At 44.8% G+C, this 25,401-nt stretch overlaps 1 protein-coding gene and 1 long non-coding RNA gene across 4 annotated transcripts in view; one reads left to right on the forward strand and one right to left on the reverse strand.

Annotated features, from left to right (window-relative positions):
- The window catches only part of DOP1A (DOP1 leucine zipper like protein A), a 1,047,530-nt gene that overhangs the window by 996,977 nt on the left and 25,152 nt on the right, over nucleotides 1-25,401 (forward strand). For 2 of the 3 annotated variants that reach the window (XM_085611023.1, XM_085611022.1), the window contains 2 exons: nucleotides 4,368-4,532; nucleotides 21,192-21,321. In XM_085611023.1, coding sequence (XP_085467149.1) covers nucleotides 4,368-4,532; nucleotides 21,192-21,321 — 295 coding nt within the window. The remainder of the gene's footprint in view (nucleotides 1-4,367; nucleotides 4,533-21,191; nucleotides 21,322-25,401) is intronic. The other variant, XR_014963003.1, reaches the window with a different exon arrangement.
- Nucleotides 21,030-25,401, reverse strand: part of LOC146817424 (uncharacterized) — a 139,706-nt gene continuing 135,334 nt past the window's right edge. The window contains exon 3 of the long non-coding RNA XR_014963005.1: nucleotides 21,030-21,303. This is a non-coding gene — a long non-coding RNA (uncharacterized LOC146817424). The remainder of the gene's footprint in view (nucleotides 21,304-25,401) is intronic.

Raw genomic sequence — 25,401 nt, forward strand, 5'->3', positions numbered from 1 at the left:
ACGAAATAATGGCGAATATATCAGTGAGTGATCGTCAGGGTCCGGGCGCCCCGCTGACGGTGATGTCCTGGAATGTAAATGGCCTGGGTAATAAGATTAAGAGGGGGCTGGTCTTGCAGCATATTAAGAGACATACGCCATCGGTGGCTCTCCTACAGGAGACTCATTTGGCTGGCACGGCCGTGAAGGCACTGGATCGATGGGGGTTCAAAATGGCAGCGCACTCCGAGTTCACCTCCGGTTCCAGAGGGGTGGGGATCCTCCTTCGCAAAAGCTGTCCCTTGATAGTGACTGGGACCTGGGCTGATGACCAGGGACGCTTTGCAGCGCTGTTGGGCCAACGGGAGGGCTGCAATTTTAATTTCGTCACAGTTTACATCCCCCCTGCGCTTCACTCGCTAGCCTTTCCAGCCCTTGGTAAGTTCCTACTGGGCCTACCCCAAGGAGAACTAATAGTGGGGGGCGACTTTAACGCCATAGTGGAACCGAACTGGGATAAGCACCCCCCAAGAAGGCCTGGCGCGACCCCTACACCCATGCGAGGTTTTCTGGACGCCATGGGGCTTATTGATTGTTGGCGCATGCGCCATCCCACTGACCGTCAATTCACACATCATGCTAGTGCGCACAACAGTCTCTCGCGTATTGACTACCTCCTCACCTCTCCTACGTGTGACACCCGCCTACAGGAGGTTAAACACCTCCCCAGGGGCATCTCCGACCATTCCCCACTGCTGCTAACTTATTCCTCGGGCCTCTCGGGTAGGAGACGCACCTTCCCGATACAGCCCGGCTATCTTAAGGTCAGAAAGACACTGCATAAAACTACAAAACGGTACTTTCCGGAAAACGTGCACTCGGTCGCCTCGCCGATTGTCCTCTGGGAGGCCTACAAAACAGTACTGCTTGGGCAGGTCATTGCGGTAATCACAGCTCATAAGCGGGAGGCGTCGCGGCAGGTGGCTGCCCTGGAGGTAGCGGTGGGGGTGGCGGAAGACGAACACGCCAAAGACCCCACTGAGGCGAACGCTCACACACTCAATCTAGCGAAACAAGCGTATAGAGACCATCAGTGGGAGGCGGCCAGTTTGCGCCTGGCAAAAACACAGCACACAATATACGAGCTGGGGGACAAGGCGGGTCGCCTGCTCGCGTGACTTGACAAAAAGGAGAGGGCCAACCGCTGGGTGGCGCGGCTGCGCCTACCATCAGGGGAGGAGGTGACAAACCCAGACGACATAGTGACGGCATTCGCGGCCCACTATAAGCAGGTCTATACCTCCGCAGTGACGACCACGGTGGAGGATAATCTACAATTCCTCGCGGACATCCGACTTCCGACACTAGCCCCGGAGGACGCGCTTACGCTGGAAGAGAGTCTTTCGGCGGAGGAGATCACCCTCGCTATTCGCGGCCTTCAGTCGGGAAAGGCGATGGGACCGAATGGGATCCCAGTGGAGCTGTGCAAACAAGAGGCATCCACGATAGTGCCGCACTTGCTGCAGATGTATGAGGCCAGCCTGGCGGAGGGGATGCTTGCGCGAGACGTCAGGGTGGCGACGCTGGTCGCAATACTGAAACCTGATACGCCCCCTACCTAGTGCACCTCCTACAGGCCTATCTCGATCCTTAATGTGGAAGCCAAGATACTAGCAAAGCTATTGGCGACCCGTATCCAGTCGCATTTGCACACACTGTTCCATCCCGATCAGTCCGGCTTTATGCCGGCGCGCAACAAGGCAATGAACATCAGAAGGTTGCACGGCATTCTGGCCAGTGGCCCGCACATCCAGGAGGATGCAGTTATACTCTCACTGGACGCAGTTATGGCTTTCGACCGAGTGGAGTGGCCCTTCCTGTTTGCGGTGCCGAGGCGTTTTGGTTTTGGGCCCAGGTTCTGCGCGTGGGTGCGGCTCCTCTACACAGGCCCTCTAGCACAGGTGATGGTGAATGGCCGACTGTCGAGAGACTTCACGCTGGGACGAGGCACTAGACAGGGGTGTCCTCTCTCCCCACTACTCTTTGCTCTGGTTCTGGAGCCCTTGGCGGCCTGGATCCGGCAAGATCCGGTTATCTCCGGGCTTTGCTGGACAGAGAGCTGGGATGATCGTATCTCCCTCTATGCGGACGATATCTTGGTTTACTTGACGCACCCTAAGCGGTCCATAGCTGCACTACTAGATGTCTGTGATTCCTATGGTCGCTTCTCGGGCTACTCGATTAACTGGGCTAAGTCTGTGCTCTACGTCTTGCGGGGGCCTCCACCGCAACTCCCAGATGGAGTAGTAATACCACGAGCGGAGGATGGTTTCAAATATCTAGGTATTCACATAACGTCGGACCCAGTGCTGTTCCTGGAACGCCTCTTGCTACCGCCCCTCAGGCGCTTGAAAAGCGATGTCAAATTTTGGCACTCCCTGCCGCTGACGTTGCTGGGGAGAGCGGCGCTATTTAAAATGATGGCTCTCCCTCGTTTCCTCTACGCGCTGCAGAATGCGCCCGCATTAGTCCCAGACTCCTACTTTCGATCTATCAACGCAGAGGTGGGTTATCTGATGTGGGAGGGTAAACCTCCTAGAATAGCGCTCTGCAAGCTCATGCGGAGTTGGTACGATGGGGGGATCGCGCTGCCCAACATCCGTCTATATTACTGGGCGTCCCAACTTATCATAGTCAATCACTGGATGCATGCAGCGCAAGATGAACCCGCTTTGAGAATGGACAGGGCACAGCTAGGCCTCCGCGGAGTCCTCCCAGCCCTCTACGTTAGGTCGGAGGCGAACAGGCTGCAGGGCCCTACGGCGCACACAGTGCAGGTCTGGCGCGCGGCACAGCGACGGCTAGGATGGGAGGGGGTGATCACGAGACAAACACCGTTATGGATCTCCCCTAAGATAGGAGTAGGTCATCTGCGTAAAGACTTCGAGGGGTGGGATCGCATAGGCATCTCCAAGGTCGGGGATCTCTGGAGGAGGGGTGGGGTGGTACCGTTTGAGACTTTGCAAACAGATTACCAGATGAGACAGACTGAGCACTTTAAATACCTACAAATCCGGCATGCACTACAGAAAGCTATACCCAAGGGGACCACACCACCAGAGTCTTCCCCGCTAGAGGACCGGCTACTTGCAGACCACCTCGCCAAGAAAGCTATCTCATTGACCTACCGTAAACTGGTGAATCACCAAAAAGATCCCACGGAGCTCCTCAGGCAAACCTGGGAGGCGGCGGTGGGGCCCATGGACGACCTAGAATGGTTCGAAGTGCTAGCATCTCCCCGGGAGGTGGCCATTCCATCCAGGCTAAAGCTGGTGCAGCTGAAAATACTGCACCGGATATACTACACCAGAATTACACTCCACAAAATAGGGAGGACTGGCAGCCCGCTATGCCTACGGGGGTGTGGCCTACCGGGCACCTTCTACCACACTCTATGGGAATGCCCGAACATAGCTGCATACTGGGGGGAGGTCATGGGGACGATCTCGCAGGTTACCGGTCATGTGGTTGCACTGGAACCCCGAATGTGTTTGTTGAATGTGTGGGACGATACTGACCTTAACCAGGCTGATCAAACCTGGGTGACTATAGGGCTAGCGATGGCGAGGAGGTCCATAGCGCAATATTGGGGGGCGCAAGCAACCCCCTCACACGGGAGATGGGCCTGCGACATAGATAGTGCCATGACAGCGGAAAGGGTGGTGTGTGTGAACAGGGCCTGGGGAAAATGGAACACGTTTAGAGGAAATATCTGTGAACCCCCGGTGGAGGACTCAGAGTCCGAGCTGAGTGACTGAGGCTGAAGTCGTACCATTCTCGCGGCCTGGGGAGGGGCGTGATGGGGGATGGATGGGGGGGCGGGGGGAGACGGGGGTGGCTATCACAGGTGGGATGTGCAGAGATGCTGATTTTGGTGGCTTGTCTGGAACGGACACTATGCTAGTGGTGATACTGCATTGGAATATGTTGTAATGAGGCAAGGTGCATTTATGTTTCTGTATGTGGTAATAAAATGTTTAATTAAAAAAAAATATATATATCTTGTTACTCTGAATAAGAATTAGCACAGTTCAGATGCTTGCACCGCATTATGTGTTTGGGCATGTCAATTCAAGTGTTTCTTCATGCTCCCCACTAGTGTGTTTTCTTTGTCTTAAGAATTCATGGTGTCGGAGTCGAGTGAGAAGCGTTAGCATTGATATAAACTCAAGCTATACGTAAGCTAAGCCTTCTTGTGTACACAAATAACTTCATAAATGCATATAAACAAAAAAGAAAGTAAATAGTGAATAAAATGTAAAAATTATGATTTTCAAAATTAGTGCAGTGTTTTATGCTTAATTGTATCTCTACTTTCTTTTATTAAGAACTTCAGGTCCATCTGTTGCCGGCTTGGAAACCACGTACACAGGAGGCAATGGCTTCTCCACCTCATATAACAGCCAAAGGTGGTTAAACCTTTACTTGTCGGCATGTAAATTCCTGGATTTGGCGTTGGCATTACCATCAGAGAATCTTCCTCAGTTTCAAATGTAAGTAGAAATAAGTCAAGGGCTTTGAAATCCTTGTTAATTGAAGTGTCTGTAATTTTATTAATGTAATATGTTTGCATTATATGCCCCTCATGTTATTATATCAGTGCCTGCTTATTGTTCCTTTGTTGTACCTGTTCCTTTCCCATTACCTTCCCTTGTGTTGTGCGCCTGGATCCCAGGCATGGTATTAGAACATTGGGGAATTTGGCAGTTGTGGAAAAGACTTGCAGCGGAATTCTGAGGGGAGTTGTTGTGTAAGTGAGAAATAATAAATCTTCATACCTCTTATGCTGGCTCCTGTCGTCACTACATCTTTATTGGCGACGAGCGCGGGATTGTGTCATGCGCCATTTACTTATATTGCTGGTAAGGTGGTGACACATTCCTTCAGCACACTTTGGCTCCCCGCTCTCCAGCTTTTCTCTAGCCACGCTGTTTCGCTTTGAATCTGGCCAAGACACATCAAGATATTTCAGTGCTACACTCTCGTCTCACCAGGCAGGTCGAATGTGTCTTCCTGAGGAGTTCCTCAACCATGCTATGCCTGCCAGCAACTCTGCCTCCTTCCCGAGCACACCCAGAGTTGTCATCACTGGCTGACTGCGCTTCTACTCGCCATTCAGCTCCGCGTTTCTCTACTGCTAGGCCATCTGCCATGCCCATCCAGTTCTTCTGATTGTTTCTGCTTGTTATTGAGCATAATTACTGCACGCTTGCGTTCCTTGGTCCTTGACATTCCTAGGCAGTGATACCCATTGTATAATACTCCATAAAGCAGTACTGGGGCGATTTAAAAAAAAAAAAAAAAAGTCGCCCTTCAAGAAACTTGGACCACTGAGCAGTGACCCATAATTGGTTTCCTTGAGTTCAAAAAGTTTGCTTTTAAAGAGCCTGAAAGTGGCAAGCCTAGAGGAGGCTTTTCACTGTACATTCTTGCGAAACGCAAGATTCTAATAGAAGCCATAGGCAGGCAAGAGAACTGGCTTCAAATAGTAAAATTTGCAAACTGGAGACCAAACTGTTTGCTCCTGTTAATTAAGATTTACATCAACCTGTGTTCAAGGAAAAAAATGTCAAAATTGACCCAGCTCATTTGAGTATTATGTGATCTGGGCAGGGACCACCCCACAACTGATTTTATCATAACCGGGGATTTAAATGTGAATTTAGTCCAAGATAGTAATGATGAGGCTTCAGAGCAGGTTCAAGACTGCTCCTGGAGCATTCCTGGACAGACCAAGCCAAGGTGGAATCAACGGAATCCGCTGGGGTAACTGGTGATTATGCAGCTCAATAGCTTGGGCTTTAAGGTTTTAAATGGAAGGGTTCTGCAGGATATTCTGCCTCAATGGATAAGATCAGACGATAAATCAAGGTCATATATTGCCTACACAATGTGTAACGTGGAAATGTTATGCCCTGTAGAATGCTACGGCATAGCATCTCACTCAAAGAGTGAGCATTGTCTCCAAGTTATGAGACTGAACACCAGCATGGTGCAACATGCCCAGTCCTGTGCTTCAAGTAAAGGAGCTTTTACTGACAATCTTAGGAGGCTCAAATGGAGGGAGAACTCACACGGAAAATCATGGCAGAATGTGCCAGAATTTCAAATAGGCCGCTGCTGAGAACATGTCTCCAATCAAGGACTGAAACAGTCTTAACAGCTCAGCTACTGGCAACTACTGGCAAAGTTTTCTTGCACCACGGGAGATAAAGCACAGCTTTCATCTCACTCAAGAGTGTTTCCTCCTGCTGCTACAATCATAAGACTGAAAAAGGCCTTGAGAGTAGCGAGTAAAAACCCAGGCTGCAAAAAGTTACCTACTGAGTCCAAGCTGGCACATAAGTGCCTTAAGCAAGCAGTACGGGCTGAGAAGACCAAACGTATTAGTTTTGGGCTAAGCTCCTTTATGAGAGCTAAAAGAGTAACTCAGAGAACTTTTGTTCCATGGTCAATCGGCAGGTGAATGGAACAAGCCAAGCCAGCAGTGCTAACATCTCTGAACCTGATTTGTTGTTGCAGGGATTCTGCGAAGTCAATCATTCAATCAATCAGGGGTTTATATAGTGCGCTATACTCACCCGTGAGGGTCTCAAGGTGCTTGGGGGGGGGAGACTGCTCCGGATCAGTCGAAGAGCTAGGTCTGGAGGTCTTTCCTGAACGTGTGCATCTGATGTTCACCGGGTGCTCATTCCAGGTCTTGGCTGCGATGTATGCGAAGGCTCCTCCTCTGGTTTTATTTCTGCAGATGCGGGGGACCTCTGCCAGGGCAAGGTCAGCGGAGCGGAGGTTTCTCTTGGGTGCGTGGAAGGAGACTCTCTCGTTGAGGTATTTGGGTCCCATGTTGTTGAGGGCTTTGTAGGCGTGGTGGAGGAGTTTGAAAGTGACTCTCTTCTCGACGGGGAGCCAGTGAAGTCACAGAACTATGGTTGGAACCATAGAACCTTAGTAAGCAGGGACTGAGTCATCCTACCACCTTAGTACCCATGAGCCCGGGACCGACTAGCTATAGTGTTTCACTTGCCCTCCTACTCACTCACAGAGGAACAAGTAATTAGACACTCCAGAACACAACACTCCTGACCCTCTCAGGAATCGCAGTGGCAGGACACACCTTTCACTCTCACACTCGGACTTGTCCACAATAAGATCTGACAGGCACACAAGAAAAGTTTAAAATATTTTTTTGAACTATCGTGCTCTAGTATGCAACATACGTACCACAATAAGTAAGAAGATGCCTAACACAAATACGGTCAGCATATTATGTAATCCATAAAACATAAAATGAGCTGTCATGAGATTAGACAGGGTAGACTAACCCCCTCCCCTGCTACAGAAGCAAAGTGATTATATATCAGAAGATCTCTGGGTGTTTTCAGCGGACCCCTGTACCTTAGCATACACAGATAAAAGGTCTACATCTCAGGTGCAAGCCTCTCTCTGAAAATCTCTCTCCAGGTTTGTGCATTCTTAAATATTTGCCACCAACTCCTGGAGGCCAGGGAAACAAGCTTGGAGGATCTTTTGTGGCATAAATCCACTCAGGTGGGGTCCGTCAGCCTCATTCCCTGTACCTTGAGGAATCTTGCAATCAACTGAATGCTATAGAGCTTTGGAACTCACATGTATTCCAAAATGTCTTCAAGCCAAGTATCAGAAAGGGAGTTCGATTTTATTCGCGCCAGCTTGACATGAATGTTTTGTCTTAGGCACTCATGGGCAGTTATTATGTCCTATCAGTAGAGGCTTCACCAACCCAACCTGGCCTACACATACTCAAAATAGTAAAAACATATGTTTTTGGGTCTTAAGCTAGGGTAGTGGCCGTTTTTGAAACATCTAGCTAGGTGGCATAGAAACAACATGCAGGGGTTGTAGTGGTTATGAAAAATTGTTCCAACACATCGTTTTTTAAACTGCCTGCCTTGTTGGAAGAACAGAAAGTGACCCCTAAAACCAAAATGGAAATAATTAGGTGTCCGTATCTCCCGGCAGGCAATCATCAGCACCCTTAATCCGGGCAACACTGTTATGAACATCTAACTGGTAAAGTCTGAGGACTTAGTGGTCAACAAACTAAGTAGGTGGAATGCACCTCGTGGAAGGGCATCAGCCTTAAACTTAAACACCTACTACGGTGTCTGCTTTTTAGTGCCTGGAGGTAGTCCTGACTGGTAAAAAGTCTTAAGAGTAATGCAAATGTTTTATCTATTGATAAGTATTTCATAATAGGTTGCGTAACTGAGAAAGGTGGCTTTGACACGAAGGAATGGTTAGCCGGCAGCACCAAGGTGGTGCAGAATTTGATTTATTAACTTTACGCACCAAATTAATATCTATGTGTTGCTCGTACTGAGGTTGTCAGGTATTGAGCTTAATTATGGATTTGTTATGATTGGAAATAACTGGTTACTGTAACTGATTCTTATTGAAATAAGTTTACTGCACTCTTCCATTTTGCACAACCCAGTTTTACTGAGGTAGTTATTTTTTTAATGAAGCCAGTTTTTCCTTTGTAGCTTATTTAATTTCTTTTTAAACATTGAGTTGTTTGCTAGGTGGCTTAGCAACACTTGTCTAATTGTAAAAGCAAAATTATTGTATTAACCATATAAATATAAATATGCAAGAACACATCAGTGCAACAACTAGTGGTGCTAATCACCAACTCAACACAATAGGAAAAATCAAACACTTCATACCTCCTGATGATCTCCTGACGATCTGAAGCTTGCAGTCCTATCCCTAGTTATCTCCTGTTTAGACTATGGAATTGCGGCCCTAGGAGGACTTCCCAAATCCAGATTGACCCCTTAAAAAGCTACTTTAAACTCCGCTGCCAGAGTCCTCACAGGCTCAAGAAGACCTCAGCACATCACTCCAGACCTAATTCAACTCAATTGGCTTCCTTTCTAAGCAAGGATTTGTCTCAAGATAGCCTGCCTAACACACAAAGCACTTTAGTACAGTACCACAGTTTACCTAGCAAAAAAAAACTTGAACTATCCAGCCTGAATCGAACCCTTAGAAGTTCTAACAACCTACTGCTAAAACCACAAAAAAATTCAACAAGGAAAGAACTTATAATCGTGCCTTCTCTGGTCTTGCTCCAAGAATTTGGAACGTTCTCCCTCCTGGAATCAGATCCAACCCCTTGATTGCCACATTCAAAAGAGATGTCAAAGGGTTGGTCCTGAACAGTTGCCTGCGGAAATGGTCCTATAGTCAATGAGTTGCAGTTGTGTTTTTGTTTTTTTAACACTCAATGATACTCTTGTAATGTTGTGTTACTTAATCTTACCTGATTCTCCCCTTTGGGGTCATGTTCGCGCTTTATAAAACCTTTCAAATAAGTAAATAAATATTATTGATAAATTGAATTTAATGAAGTCTCTGTACATGAAACACTAATGCACTGTTTATGCTGTTTTCATTCTGTAATGGTTCAAAGTAACCAAACAAATAAATGCATTCATTCTTACTTGAGCAAGCAAGAATTGTGGCTCAATGGTTAGAGCGGCAGACCCTGATGCAGAGGTCTGGCCTGGACCAGGGTTCAATTCCCGCCTCGGCGGGTCTTGGGCTCAATTTCCCCGGACCCGATAATTCTCGCATCGGTGCCTATTCTAATCATGGGGTCACACTCTGCAACTCTGGGCAATAGCTTGCTTAATCTCCACAACGGCCCTAACAGCGCTAGGATGCCTGGCTTCACCTTGGGGGTGCCCAGGAGTGGGCACTTCACAGGGAAAGGCCAGGAAGGGTTCCACAGCGGTATGTGCACAGCGCCTGAGAGACCCTTTCGGGGGTGTGCGGAGCGCTATATAAATGCACTACATTTACATTTACATTTGTATTTTTCCGTAGAGAGCTGTACTGACACCCTTACTCTTAAAGTAACGCTACATTAGGTGTGCTATAGTACTGTTGCCTACTTTTATCCAGCATGACAGGAGTGATGAACGCTATCGCAATGCCTGATAATTTCCTGGAAGTATCGGGAGCACCAAGGGAATGATGGGGTAAATGGGTAAAAGGTTTTGAATTGAATCCAGTGGCTATAGAGGGTCTGGAATATAGTGCTGAATGCAAAACACCTCTTATTTACAATAGTTTATGCACTAAAGGAAGACGTCTATTTGATGATGTGGGTCCAGCTGTAAAACCCGAAGGAGAAGCAAGTTGTAATTCATTCATAGAAGCAAAGAAAAGAATGGAAGATTACTTTGATAAAACCCTCAGCATTATAATGCTACCTCACAACTTCTATTACCAATACCAAGCCCAGGGCAAATCTGTTATCTTTTTCATGTGCCTTCCACAATCCAGATGAAATGATTAAGGACCATTTAGTTATTCACACTACTTGTGTGAATCCGCAGGAAAATTTATTATGTCACAAAAATTCGACCTTAGATAGGTTATAAGAAACAGTCGAAAATTGTGAGCGCTCAGCAAAAGCCATCAATATTTTGAAGAAGCCTGACACTGCATCCAGCGAAATTAACTTGATACGCGCTCAGAAACATGACAAGAATGAAAATTCTAGAACAAAAGGCAGGATAGATTTGCTAGCAAATAAGCGAGACGCGCAACAAGATGCAATTCTACCATTGTGTATCTACTTGTCATGTTGCATTTTATAAGAATTGCCCTGCTTTAGGCGCGGATTGATGAAAGTGTGGTAGAAGGAATAATTTTTTCAAGGTTTGTCAAGCAAGCACACATCCTAAAAACATTTTTGCAATCCAAGAGGAGGACAATGCATGTAGCAGTATTGATGAGCAACTAGAAGACTTTGTTTTAATGATAACCCTCCTCAGTAATATTGATCAACATGGCCAACCTAAATACACAGTGCAAGTGAATGAACATCAATTTGAAGTGTTGGTCAATGCCAGATCCAATATCACAATTATTTCAAGAAAGGAATACAATATGATTCCTGAAAAGGAAGCATTACAACCAAATAAAATTACTCCAGGAGCTTATGGAGGACACAAATATGTCTTGTAGTAATCTTTCAAGCATCTGTCAATTTTGAAGGAAAAGCAGCTAAAACAAAGAAATATGTAATAGATCAAGGAATGAATATCTTAGGGTAGTTGGAGCAAAGACAAATATGCATGCTAATCAATCCCTTTGAAGCATCTTATTTATTTACTGTCACTGTTACATATCCTGAAGCAGCGTTACATGAATTTGACTGTGTGTTCAAAAACAAACTAGGATTCCAGCACTTCATTGAACTTAAAAAGAATGCTATTCCTGTCAAACACCGACTCTACTATACGCCTGCGCACCTGATGCGCCTTCATCTCCGTATTTCTGTCAAACAAAAAGTACAGAATCTACCGTTGTCTGTATGGGAAGAAGTTAAATCTATTCTGACCAAGTGGTCTGAAGAAGGAGTAATTGAAGCGATTCACACATCTTTATGGATGTTTCTGCTTGTGATTGCCAATAAAAAATCTGATGAAATCAGATTATGCATAGATTTACGACAACTCAATCGACAAGTGATTGTGGAAAAACAACGCCTGCCTCATATTCACAAATTAATATTAACCCTACATGACGCCAAAGTGCTTTCCACACTTGATTTTACGGCTACATATCACCAAGTAGTGTTACATAAAGACTCACGTAATTTCACATCGTTTATAACACCTACGGGCTTTTGAAAAAATCATGAACAGATTATTGAATGGCATGAGTGGTGTTAAAGCATTCCAGGACGATGTTTCCATTTTCTCTGAAGACCACGAGTCATCAGCTAATTTCAAGAGAACTCATTAAATACACACAGTCATATGGATTCACTGTTAGAAAAGAGAAGGGAACATTCTTCAGAAGCGAAATTATATATTTAGACCTCGTCATATGTGCTAATGGAGTGAAACTGAAACTTAGCCTAGTCTCAGCAATTGTCAACGCTAAAAAACCTTGACCCAAAGATGACTCGAGATCCTTTTTTGGGGTTATGTGAATTCTATTCAAAATTCATACAAAATTACTCCAACAAGGTGAACCTTTGATTCTTTTTTTAAAAAGACAGATTGACTTTGTTTGGAACAATGCCTGTGAAAATGTATGCACTTATTAAAGGAAGCAATAGAAAAGGCATCATCACTTAAATCCTTTGTTGAATCCCTTCGTTCAATCATGACTTTGGATGCTGGCCAAATTGGATTTAGTGCTGTATTTAGTCAAGAAAAACAGATGAAAGTCAACTAATTGGCTTTGCTACAAGCAAATTTAAAGAACTGGAACAAAAATATTCAGTAATTGAAAGAGAACTCTTGGCATGTGGTTGGGAGGTGGCAACATTTTGTAGTTTGTTGTGGGGTAAACAATTTCTAATTCATACAAACCTTTAGCCACTATTGAGTATACTATGCTGATGCAGTTCAGATAAGGTGTCTCCTCGTGTCACCAAACTTTCATGCAAATTGCATGAATATGTATTGAATGTAGAGTATGTACCTAGCAAATCAAATGTTGCTGGTATTTTATCACATATTTTATGCAATAATGATGAAGATGAGAATGATGTACGTTGAATTGAGGATGATGTGGCTGCTGCTTACTTGTCGGGTGATAATGGAGACAGGAGTGCATTGAGCAGGATGCATTGGATGTCTGCTATTTCTAATGATGCTCAGTATCCACTTATTTTTAACTTTATAGTGAAAGGATGGCCCAAGGAGAAACAGTTTGATGATGCCTTATGTCCTTATTGGAAAATCAATGATGAATTGTCCATCATAGATGCTATTGTCATGAGAAATTACAAATTGGTTCCGCCTTCTTCACTTAGACCGCAACTTCTTAAGTTAGCTCATGAAGGACGCACACTGGAATGACTGGCACTAAAATACGGTTAAGAATGGAGTACTGCTGGCCAATTATGGACCAAGGTGGAAATGTTTGTGACAGAGTGTTGCATTTGTAAGGATGCAGATAAATATATGAATAAACGTTCGTGTCCATTGACTCCAGTACCATTACCTGATGGTCAATAGTAAAAAGTGGAAATAGATTTCATTGGACCAATGTACAAATTACCAATTGAAATGAGATATGCCATTGTCTGTATTGCTTACTTTAGCAAATGGATTGATTTGAGATTTATTGACAGTCCTACTAACAAGAACGTATTGGATTTCCTGAAGGAAGTCTTCGCAAGGGAAGACTTTCCCCTACACAATGTAAGCGACAATGTGTCACAATTAAGTAACAACAAAGCAACCAACAGCTGACCTTGGTCTAGCACTAAATTCCATTAATCATGTGTATCAGAGTGAGTGCAACATCTCCCAGTATCTGCTGTTGAAAGATACTAATTTAACATAAAAGTCCACAAGAAAAAGGGAAGGTGCACTCTGTCAAAAGTCATAAAAGACCAACACTTGTGCTTCAGAAAATATTCTTCTTTTAATTTGGAGATGCTTGATAAAACACAGGCACACAGCCAGCGCGTTTCGTTCCATAGTGCCTTGGGAACTTCGTCAGGGCTATACAGTTTCAAATAGTAATCACAGAGAAAGCCATCAGGGCATATAATGAAAATCCTTACTTCAAAAAGTATTGGGGTACAGATCGAACCCACAATCAAGACCTTAGTAAGTATAGGACTCACATCCAATGCATAAACGCCTCGGTCATTTAATAGCCACGAGCGTATGGGACCAATCCCCAATAGATATCTATATTTCGACACGTATCACCCAGCCGGTAAAGTCGCTGTTTTCCAGAGAACAATGTCAGTAAACTGTCATCTGAAATTAATGTGTTTTTGAAAGCTTCTATGATTAAACAATGTAAATCACCCTTGTATCATCCCCAAGGCAATAGACGGTTTTCAGTCCACTGCCTATAACCACCAATTCCTGAGAGATTTAATTGGTGAAGAATGGCTATGTTCTACAGCTCCCACAGCTGCTCCTGTCCTAACCATTTTTGCCTTATCCAGCCATCCCAAGAGGTTCTGTAGGGATTGTATATGTTCATCCTTGTAGGAGCAGTAGCACCAGGTCCTCTTCAAAAAAAGGGATGGGAGTCCACCGATTTCCTTCCAACGAAAAAAGGAGGATAGCTTAGCCCTATATTAGAACTCTACGTTCTAAGCTAGTACCCTCCCATGCAGAGGTTCAAGATGCACACTTTACATCAGAGCCTGGCAGCTGTCTGAAACAATGATTACAAGTGTTTCTTGAACCCACAGTAAGTTACTTTGTGTGGGAAACTAACACTACCTCTACAGGACTCAACCATTTGGTCTCAAGTGCAGAACCTCTGGTATTTACCACGATCATGGCCCTGATGGTAGCCTTTCTGTAGCAGCAGAAGGTCCTCTGCTACCCATCCCTAGATGACTGCCTCATCCAGGTAGCCTCAAAGGAGGAGGCAGAACCCTGCCCTGCTTTGCCCTGACCTCAAAGACCCTATGCAATCTTGGGTTATCATTTTTTCCAAATCTTCTAGGAGGACCCAATAATCTGTGAAGTCAGGGTCTCCAGCTTGACAAAGCCCTTCCCTGATCTTGCATTCCTTTCTAAAGAGAGACTATGTGTCTTTAGCAGATCGCTTTATGAGCAAGGAGACTGTGTCAGCAGGGTCCTGTCAGTAAATCACTTCATGAGCAAGGAGACTATCTCATCCTAATGGTTCCTGAGAATTCTGTGATTAGAAGTGTTCTTAATAAGAGTGGTTCCACATGCAGTTGAATCTGGCATAACCTTTAAGCAGCTGCTAGATGAGTCAAATCTATGGCAATCCTTGTTTGACCATTCCTGGTTCCTTCCCCTATGATGGATACATGATCCCAATATCTTTAGGGATGCCTCTTTCATGTTCCTCATCAGCAGCTTGAAGTCAGTACAGACTCCTTAACGTTTAAGTAGGATGCATATTACGATGATCTCTCCATCATTGCTTTGTGCAGCAAGTTAAATTCTACCCAACACATAAATGTATTGGTTATGAAGGCAACTTTGCTAGCACTGAAAACCTTCTTTCAAATGGTGAAATAGAGGATGATGGTGATCTACATGGACATCACCACAGAACTACTCCCCAAAGTTGTTTTGGCTGACAGCAATGTTCCCTCTAATCTTGTTCCTCTGTGTGTGGTAAAGAAGGATGTTTGTGCACCACAGGTAAGGTATTGTGCACCGACATGCAACAAATCCATAGGCTAGCAAATGCTGCCTATAAGCTACCAAGTGCCTAATGTGTGTTTTGATTTGATTCCAATTACCCTCTCAGTTGTCATAGGGAGGCAAACATATTTAAATTCATTTGTAGGCTGGTCTGTCACCTCTAGCGGTCTCTGGACTCAAACAATGGAATATTTAAGATTCACCAGTGTGAAATCCATTGAAGAAATGAATTAACTCCACTATTTGTTCAATTTCAGAAGATCTCAAGCTCTGGTAAATTCTCCTGGAACGAGTAAGGATAATCAACAATTGTCAAGATTACCAAAATACAAAGAACTAACTGTTCCCTAGTAAACGATCCATCAGGTGCAGGTGACAGGATGTAACAGGAGGTGTAGGCAACCTAGTGTGCTCTTTCTCACTCACATTTACTTCCATGCATAAAGGCTCCTACAGACTGACTTCATCTCAATTAGAGCAGACCTTCAACCTCACTTATGTCACCAAACATGCTACATTTAGGTCAGTGCAAACAAACACTGCCAGTTATACCTCACTAAAACAACGTTTCTTACTCAAACATCCAGGAAACTCTTTGGGGCCTCCTGAGGATTATCGTTTGCTGTACAAATGGTACAGTACAATAATATATGATAAAACACTTATGTATCAGTTCTATCAATTTATGAGATCACTTGAAAATGTAGGTATATTTCTATAGAAGAAATTGGGGTTAGGGAATTAAACATCCATGAGTGCATAGAATAATTAAGGAGACACAGATTTAGGCTATAAATATGGGTGCAAACTTTAACTGGAAGACAGTGCATGGCTCTACAGCCTGAGATATGGTCCAGCTTCATCAAGTCCTAGGCTGATGTTCTGTCCCACATGAAGACATAGCTGTACAAAACAAATAACTGGTATTCCATTGGAAAGAGTGTCTCTGGCCCTCAGAGATGAACAATAAGCAAAAGTATCAACCACAGATTCAGTGACTAACCAATGACAGACTTGGTGTCCACATCTCAATGTTCTGTCATTATTCCTTTGTCTCTTTGCCGTTGGCTCAATTTGGTTACCAAATGATGTAAACAAATAAAAATCCTTCACAGGAGTCTTCAAAAGTTTATCAGCACAGTGGTGTTGGCATACAACACCACACAATATAGGCCTCCCCATTTTGCTAAATGATCTGTTCCTGGGTAATCACTATTTTAATGTTTTCTTCTGTTCTTATTTAACCAAATTTTATAGTACTTAGAATCAGCCGTGTATAATAAAAACTACTCTGTAACGCCTTAGTTCTACTCTACCAAACCCTTTCCTCTAATCTGCGAACTAAGCTTAATAGAATAAATGTGCACCAGGACATATTCCCAGTACAGTTTTCATGCGTACATCTTTATGATTTTATAAAATGTTCATGGCCAAATAGGCATAGTTTAGAGACAATAACCACCTTGTCTCTCACTGTAGCTGATCGAACACTACTTGGCCTCAAGTCCTGCCTTTGGTCTAACATGGTTACAATAAAGATGGTTGAAAATGAAAACCTTCCAACACACTTACATTAATTCTAAAGATTCCTAAAATCACAAAATTGTGGTTTTCTTTTTAACATATATATAGTCTAACACTTTAATCGGTTTACCATGGGTGGGTCGAGTGTTCTCAGGTTATTGTTGTTTCAAGAATCTTACTGGCTGTTAACTCACACTGTTTAATACAGGACCTTGACAAAATGCCAGGAGTAGCAGAAGTAACATTAAGCACCCTTTTACCGTAATTACACCATACAAAGTGATATTACTTAAGTTACCAATTAACATGTAAGTTTTGGGTCAATAAAACAAAAATGGTTGTGGTCAAAGGGTTGCAGGAGGTATGGCTCTAACATTACGTTACACAGTCAAGCTTGATATTGTACTTTTAGCTTGAAAAAGCCTTGCTAAAATCAAAAACAAACTCTTTCCAGACCCACTGATATGATACACTGTCTGTGTTTCTCAAGCACAAGTGCTACGATTATCAGAGAATGCTGAAATGTGGAGCTCTGAGATTTATGCATTATGATCTCAGGGACTGTAACCGAGGAAAGGAAGTCCTTTGTTGGAGAATGTTGTAATGTTAAGCTTTGAGGCTTTAATAGCATGGGCTCAAAGATATTAACCATGGAAAATAAGTCAATTGTTAGAGATTGTTGAAATGGTGAGCTGTGACACTGAAAAAACAGTAACTAAGCTCAACAAGTTTAACCCGGACTGAGGAAGGGTAGGCGTGCACTAGAGAATATTGAAAGGTTGAGCTCTGTTCCTCACACTTTGGGGGTTGGGGGTAATTAAAACAGGATTCCACGTGAAGGGCCATAGGTGAATGTTGAAAATTTGAGAAGTGTGTGTCCTACTATATAGGTTTGGAGCCTGAAACCTATGCGGGTGGAGGAGGTCCTCTGGTGGATGTTGAATTGCTAGTCGGTGAGCTTAACACACATAGTCTTTTAAACACCCTGCTCTCCTCTAAGTAAATTTCAAAATAAAACAACGGTGCCCTACTAAACATGGGTTGCCATGTTTATGACACAGGTTGTATTAAATTAAAAAAGACAAATTTGGGTGGTGTTGTGCAAGCACTGGACAGATCTTAGTATAAAATTACCTCCAGTGAGTTTCATTGTATTTCGTACAGGGGTGTGGGTCAAGTTGCAGATATCCGCCACTCAAGGACCAAATGGAACTTGGGCCAACCTGCGTGGATGAATTGTGCAGTTAGTGAGGCAGAGGCCTACTGCCCGACCTTAGGCGTCAAGTATGCTGCAGAATATAATATAAACCAGGTCCCTCTTTATAGCTAAACACACGCTAGTTGTAATTGCAAACATATACAGGAATTAAGTATGCAAAATCCATTAAGTCCTTTCTGACCAATGAATTCACCAGCGCGAGCCTCCTGCTTTGCTGATTTATTTATGTGAGCCAAACGCAGCTCTGCCAATCACAGAAACACGATTACAATGGAAAACATGCATTTTATCTCCTTTGTTTCCAGGTAAAGCGAAAGTATCATTTTGACACAGCAATTTGGGTGCTCTTGCACTATTTAAGAAGACAGCAATCTAAGTTTGGAAAACAGTTTAAAATCGGAAATGAGCTTGCTCAGGAAAGAAACAAAATACAGGCCTTGTTTCCATGTCACAGAAACAGATAGTAAGAAAACCTTTTTATTTTAACAGATAGCTCTAGAAAGACCGTCACACTCAAAGAGATTAATTCCAATTAGGGGAAGAATGTATCATAAATTATCACCTCGAGTTCTCGTATGTTTAAGGGAAAACGGTTTAAAGGAAAAGGGCATGTCCGACCACAAAGGCTGCTAGAGAATGATGCACTAATGACCCCTCAGCTTTATGACCTAAAAACAGGCCCTGTGAGTTAAAATGCCTGCTCGGTCTCACTGTAGCTCCTCCCCCCTCCTTTGAGTGCTCTGCACACCTAGGCTGTTGTGCAGCTTTCTACCACCACAGGGGTCCAACACCTCCGATCCCCTTCCCAGCGGGTTCGCTTTATCTTTCATAGCATCAAGAGACACTGCCTTTCACACTGATCGTCTTTCTAAAAGACCATCTGCTAACAATAGGCAGGATCTCTCCTTCCTAATGCTTTGAACAATCTGCGTGCTTTCAGATTAATTTTGAGCGCTTGGTGAAGGCTGTGTGCGCGGGCATGCAGGCGCGCACATTGGAGGGAACATAGGCTGGCAGTGGCTGTATGTGAATAAACTATACAGCACAGCATGTACCTGATAGTTGCTTACACTGTGGGTGTCAATGCCATTAGAGTGGTTTGCTTTACTAGACTTCTCCGCTTGCCACTTAAGTGGGACATTTTCCTGGATTTCATTGACCCCATGTTTGAGGATTAAGGTAATTTATGTATAGACACCTTTGCCACTCACCTGAACACAAAATGCAACCTGTTTGCCTCCTTAATGGGCAGTCGGCCTCACGTACTAGTGAACAGCCTCATGTTAGGCTTTTGGCTGCAAGATTTCCAAATTGACTCAGTAGAAAACCATTTGGCTGAAATACCACCACAGGCACTAGCTAAGAACATTCGCTTGCTCATTTGGTAATGAGCTGCCTTTTTGTGTGTCATCTGGCTGAGATAGTTTGAAGATGAACATCTGCAGGACTTACCTTGCGGTAACTAACTGAGGCCCACTAGAATAGGGCTTGCGATTCCCTTCTTCATGGTTATTGAGACTGTGACAATGCATCTGAAGAGTCTGATGCATTTGTTTCTTGCACTTAGGTACCCCATGACATTTTGGGGCCTGGCCCTGGCACCTACAGGTAGATTATAGGGCATGGCATATGTTATTCTTCTGTGACTTAAAGCTTCTTACGTGGAAGTCTTCTTTCTTCATCCCACCATTATCCTGAAGGTACTGTCAAAGGTCAATCTGAATGTGGAGATTGTTTTTTGATATGTATTCCTTATTCATATACATGTTTAGCTGAAGAGCCATTGCACAATCTGATTTCAGCCACACCTTAGACTTTTACCTTGGTAGAACCAGGGACCTGCATTTTACTGACCAACTGTTTATGACATTTGAAAACAATGATGCTGACTTTGTGGTATCTAAGGCCACCGGTGCCTGATGGATTCACTCATGAGCCATCCACTGCTACTCCTTTCATGAAACCATACTGCATCCTGTAAAAGGGAATACTCCATGAGGGTGAACTCAGTGGCATTCTCCATGCAGATACTTGGACAGCCCCATATGCATTCTGCCACCAAAACAAACTCAAATCTTCTGACCAGAAACGTCTCTGCAACCACTTTGTCTTAGTTGATTCATGCTGCCTTCTCCCCCCATCCCCCCACCTTACTTATTTAAAGTTGCTGTGGAATCTACTGATACTCTGAGAATGGTAAAGAGCCAGGCTGTAAAAGTATGATAAAGTTGCCACCATATAACTCTTTTACACTTAATCCATATGCTCTTCCCCATTGTCAGCATCACCATGTGGACTCCTCAGCCATAACTCAAAAACAACTTAGCTATTGGTTTCTTTTTTGAGAAACAAAACTGGCAAGGGCACATATAAACATAGGAAGCGGGCATGCCGTGTATAATACACGCTTGCTTGTGAAACCGACAGGCAAAAACTCTGAATTAACAGCTAGAGAAGCAGTTGCTGGTCCCACCACCAGCTGACAGGGTACCAACAGGGAATAAACGTACTAAGAGTAACATAGGTATCTTTATTCTATTTTTTGATTTAGTGTTATGAGGACAAAACTACCTTTAAGCTGTAAGCCAACATTTAATGTTGATTATAGCAATATTGATGTTTTTAATACTATTAGTAGGTCCCTTTAGAAAATGATGAGACTCCACATAAGTACTGTGCATTCACAACGAAGACTTGATACTCTCTTGTCACTGTAGGTTCTCCACACATCTAAACTTGAATCCTCATTTATGCATGCAATTGAGATGCGTTCTCTCCATCCCCATACTGAGGAAGACTCTTCCATATGCTACTATGAGCCAAAATGCATCAAACAAAATCCTTGCACACCTGTGGTTTGACTGTTCTTGATTCATTTAGGCAGCAGTGGATATAGGAAGCTAAAGCATAAGCAGGGTTCATATGTTGGATTGATTGATTTTGCCTTACAACATGTGTATAGATTATGTTGCCTGTGCATACCATTAAACAGACACAATTCGTTTATTTTATAACTATGGTGTTGCACACACTGAATTACACCTAATATAATGAGAAGCACTGCATGGTAAAAATGATTAAATTATTTGATGTTTTACCTTTTATGTACCACAGCAGTGGTAACTAAATATCTTACACATGTTATTTAGTGTAATTGCATTGCAGGGTTACAGTATGTTATTAGAATGCACAAATATACATTTGTCAACAATAAAAGCAAAAATATATTGTTTCCTTAAAAGGTATCGCTGGGCTTTTATTCCAGAAGCTTCAGATGATTCCGGGTTGGAGGTAAGAAGACAAGGTACACATCAGCGTGAATTTAAGCCTTACGTAGTACGACTTGCAAAATTGCTGCGGAAAAGGGCAAAGGTATTTCCTCTTTCAGTATTTCATATAAACACTTTGCAAAGTAAACTGCACTTGCATATCATGCCTTTCTTTGTTGTGATTCTTTTTTAATTCTTTTTGACTTAACATTCAGGTATATGCAGACACATGGAGAAATAGTGAGTGTAGAAGTGTCATTGCTTAAAAAAAGCACCAGAGAGACTAGTGAGTTGCATTGATAATACTTACTTAGGGGCCATGGCTAGAAAGAAATGTGTAGGAGCGAGGCAGCCACTGACCACAGGAGGTAAGGCGTTGTATATGTGTTGCAGGTGCCTATGAAGTGAATACCAGTAAATTAACTAAAAATAACAGCTGTTATTTAAAGTACTTAGAAAAAGCAGAAATGTGGTATGAAGCTATATATGAACAACAAGTTATTATTCTGACATGAGCTTTTAAACTCACTCACCCTTCTTATTGAAGACTGATATGAAGCAGCATTGTAAAGATACCACACAACATGTACACATGCAGCATCACAATCTATTTATACACTTACCCGAGTCCAGTTGTCCATTTAACAGAAACTCATATTTTAATAATTCACCTGTTAAAAGCATAAAGTAAACAACTAGTGATTCAACAACGGCGCTGATTGCCTGTGAAGCGTAACCTCAGTTCTGATGGATACATCTGCCAGTGGATTCCTCACCTTGTGAATATCCCCTGCGCCAGCAACATTTGGAAACTTTTGTAGCAGTCAACGCCGATGAGGTCGAAGACGACGTCACAGAGGAACGGCTCCGCTCGCGACTCCGCTGACGTCACTGGCTCCATAAGAGGACCTCGTCGACGTGATGACGTCAGTTCCCTTTTTTCCGCGCCGTCGAAGCCAACGGATTTCGGGAATCGCTGTTGTTAGCATCGTTGTTACTTTGTGTATTATCTGGTTTTTCTCTGTTCTTTCTCGAGAATGTCGACAAGGAGGTCTGGATTCAAGCCTTGCCGTGAGTGTGGCAAGCACATGTCGATCACAGATCCACATGAGGACTGTGTGTGGTGTTTGTCATCAGACCACGACGTGGATGGCTGTTTCAGCTGCCGCAAGATGAGCACGAATGCTCTTAAGGAACGGGAAGCGAAGCTCTTCATTGCAAAAATGAAGAAGGAGAAGAGAGGGAGAAGGAGGTCGAGGACGAGGTCGAGGTCTCGATCGAAGTCAAGGTCGGCGTCTAAGTCGACTTCGGGGCATGCTTCTCGAGCCAAGAAGCATAAGAAGAAGAGAAGACACTTGTCTCGACACCATACGGACAAGAGTTCGGCTTCGAAATCACCAGCTCGACGCCGGAGGAACTCTGTTTCTCCTTCTCCTGTGCCTGATTCACCTCCTGGTCCTTCATCGCCAGTGGCTTCCTTGACTCCGGCTTCACCGGTTCCGGCTCAGACTCCGACGCCGGTTCCATCTCCGGCGCCGGTATCATCTCCGGCTCCATCTCCGGCCCCGGTTGAAGAACTTCAAGTCCCGGGTGAGCCTGCGACGCCGTTGATTCCACCATCGGCGCTGGTTGGCCCGAGTCCGGTGATGCCTGACCAGTACCCTGCTTTCCCTGGACCAGGTCAGGACCCCTCGCATTATTTAAATGCTATGTACGGGGTGTTCGCTAGAGCCATGTACACCACCGGTGCACCTGCGGGTCCGATGGGTCCAATGGCGTTTAATTTAGGGGTGCCGCAAGTATATCCACAGGCCCCTTTCATGCCGTTCTTTCCAGCGACGCCGTCTTGGCATCTACCGGCGCCGAGGACGTCGACGCCGCTTCCATCCTCACCGGCTCCGGCTCGACCTCATTCGACGCCGGCGGCTTCTGCAGATCCACGCTCGACGCCGGCACCGGCGGATTCGAATACGGCGCCGCCGATGATACGGATTTGGTCCAGAAGGGAGGCTCAGAGGGTCGTTGATGAGCGGAGGTACCTTCTGGAGGAAGCAGAGGAAGGAGAATTGGTAGAATCAGATGAAGTAGTTGGAGGAGCTTAAGTAAGCTAGTGGGTTGGATTTGTCACCTGAGTAGGAGATTACTCCACCGTCGGACGAACCCTCTAAGGACGTTGCTCCTTATCATGCAGTTATCAGGAAGTCTGCCGAACTGCTTGATCTCCAGTTACCAACTACGGAGTTTAAATCGAACATTTTAACTGAGGTTTTACATTCTTCTACGGCAGCTTCAGAGCCATTGCTTCCTTTTAATAAGGCCATTATGGACCCTGTGTTAGAGGTGTGGCGTAAGCCCTTTTCTGCTCCTGCGGTCTCTAAGACTGTTGCTAGGAGATATAGGGCAGCCCCAGGGGACCCTGAGTTTTTAACGTCACATCCTTCACCTGAGAGCCTGGTGATTCAGGCAGCTTGTTCGGGAAAGTCCAAGGGTGCTTTTCCTCAGGTTCCAGGGGACAGAGAGGCTAAAAAGCTGGACCAATCAGCAAAAAAGGTATTTTCATCAGCCAGCATGGCCTTGAAGTCAACGAACGCCACTTGTCTTCTAGGACGCTATGTGCATGCGCTTATGGATTCGGCTAAGAAGCTGGCGCCGAAACTGTCTGAGGAGGATAGGGCTGGATTCAATGAGATCTTGACTGATGCCCAGGCGGCTGCACGCCAGGTGATCCAAAGTGGACTGGACACGGCGGATTCAGTGGCGAGGATCATGGGATCGTCTGTCGCCACCAGAAGGAGTGCATGGTTAAGATCTTCGGAGTTTTCACAGGATGTGCAATCTACTCTTTTGGACCTGCCATTTGATGGATCTGGCCTGTTTGGTAAAAAGGCAGATGCTGCTCTGGAGCGTTTCAAAGAGAGCAAGGCGACGGCTAAATCTCAGGGCCTGCAATCTCAGTCGAGGGGGTCTTTTAAAAGGTACAGAGGGTTCGGAAGGACATCCTTTCGATCCTATAGACAGACCCAGCAGCAGCAACAGCAGCAGCAAGGTTTCTCTTCTAGAGATTTCAGAGGTAGAATCAGGGGTCGCACACGTGGCCGTCAACTCTCCTCCTCCTCCTCCTCAGCCCCTCCCACCACCGCAAAGCAGCCCTAGATCCGCCATTCCGGATCATGCTGGTCCTGTGGGGGGCCGGCTTACCCATTTTCTACAAGATTGGAAGTCTGTATCTACAGATCTCTGGGTTCTGGATCTTGTAGAAAATGGGTTCGCCCTTCCCTTTCGGGAATTCCCTCCAAATTACCCTCCTTGTCAAGGGACTTGCTCGGAGGACCACCGTCTTCTTCTACAGGAGGAAGTCCTGAAGCTATTTCAAAAAGGTGCGATAGAGGTGGGTCCAGAGCAGGAGAGGGGTCAGGGATGCTACTCCCGGTATTTTCTGATTCCGAAAAAGGACGGCAGATTGCGTCCGATATTGGACCTCAGAATCTTGAATCTTTTTCTAAAGCAAGAGAAGTTCAAGATGCTCACCCTTGCTCAGGTTCTTCAAGCGCTGAATCAGGAGGACTGGATGGTGTCGCTCGACTTGCAGGATGCGTATTTTCACATCCCCATCCTGAAGTCACACAGGCAGTATCTCCGGTTTACGGTAGGGTCGCAACATTATCAGTTTGCGGTCCTCCCGTTTGGTCTTACTTCGGCACCTCGAGTCTTCACGAAGGTGATGGCAGTGGTGGCAGCCCCTCTCAGAAGGTCGGGGATCTCAGTTTTCCCTTATTTGGACGACTGGCTGATCAAGACGGGGTCGCCAGAGAAGGTGCTACGTCATCTGCAGGATACAACTCAGCTGTTGTACAAATTGGGTTTTTCGATAAACGTGCCCAAATCTTACCTGGTGCCCTGTCAGCGCAACTTGTTCATAGGTGCGGTACTTGACACTACTGTTTGTCGAGCATACCCTCCTCCTCAAAGGATTCTCGACATACAGGAAATGATTCCTTTATTTTACAACGGAGCGGTCGTTCCAGTTTTGAAGGTCCTTCGCCTGCTCGGTCTGTTCGCTTCCTGCATCCTGTTGGTCAACCATGCACACTGGCACATGAGGGCGCTCCAGTGGTGCCTCCGCAAGCAGTGGTATCAGCACAAAGGAGATCTCAGGGAGTCTGTGAGGATCTCCAGAGAAGCT

Source organism: Triturus cristatus, chromosome 6 (genome assembly GCF_964204655.1).
Source record: "Triturus cristatus chromosome 6, aTriCri1.1, whole genome shotgun sequence".
NCBI classification, from domain to species: domain Eukaryota; kingdom Metazoa; phylum Chordata; class Amphibia; order Caudata; family Salamandridae; genus Triturus; species Triturus cristatus.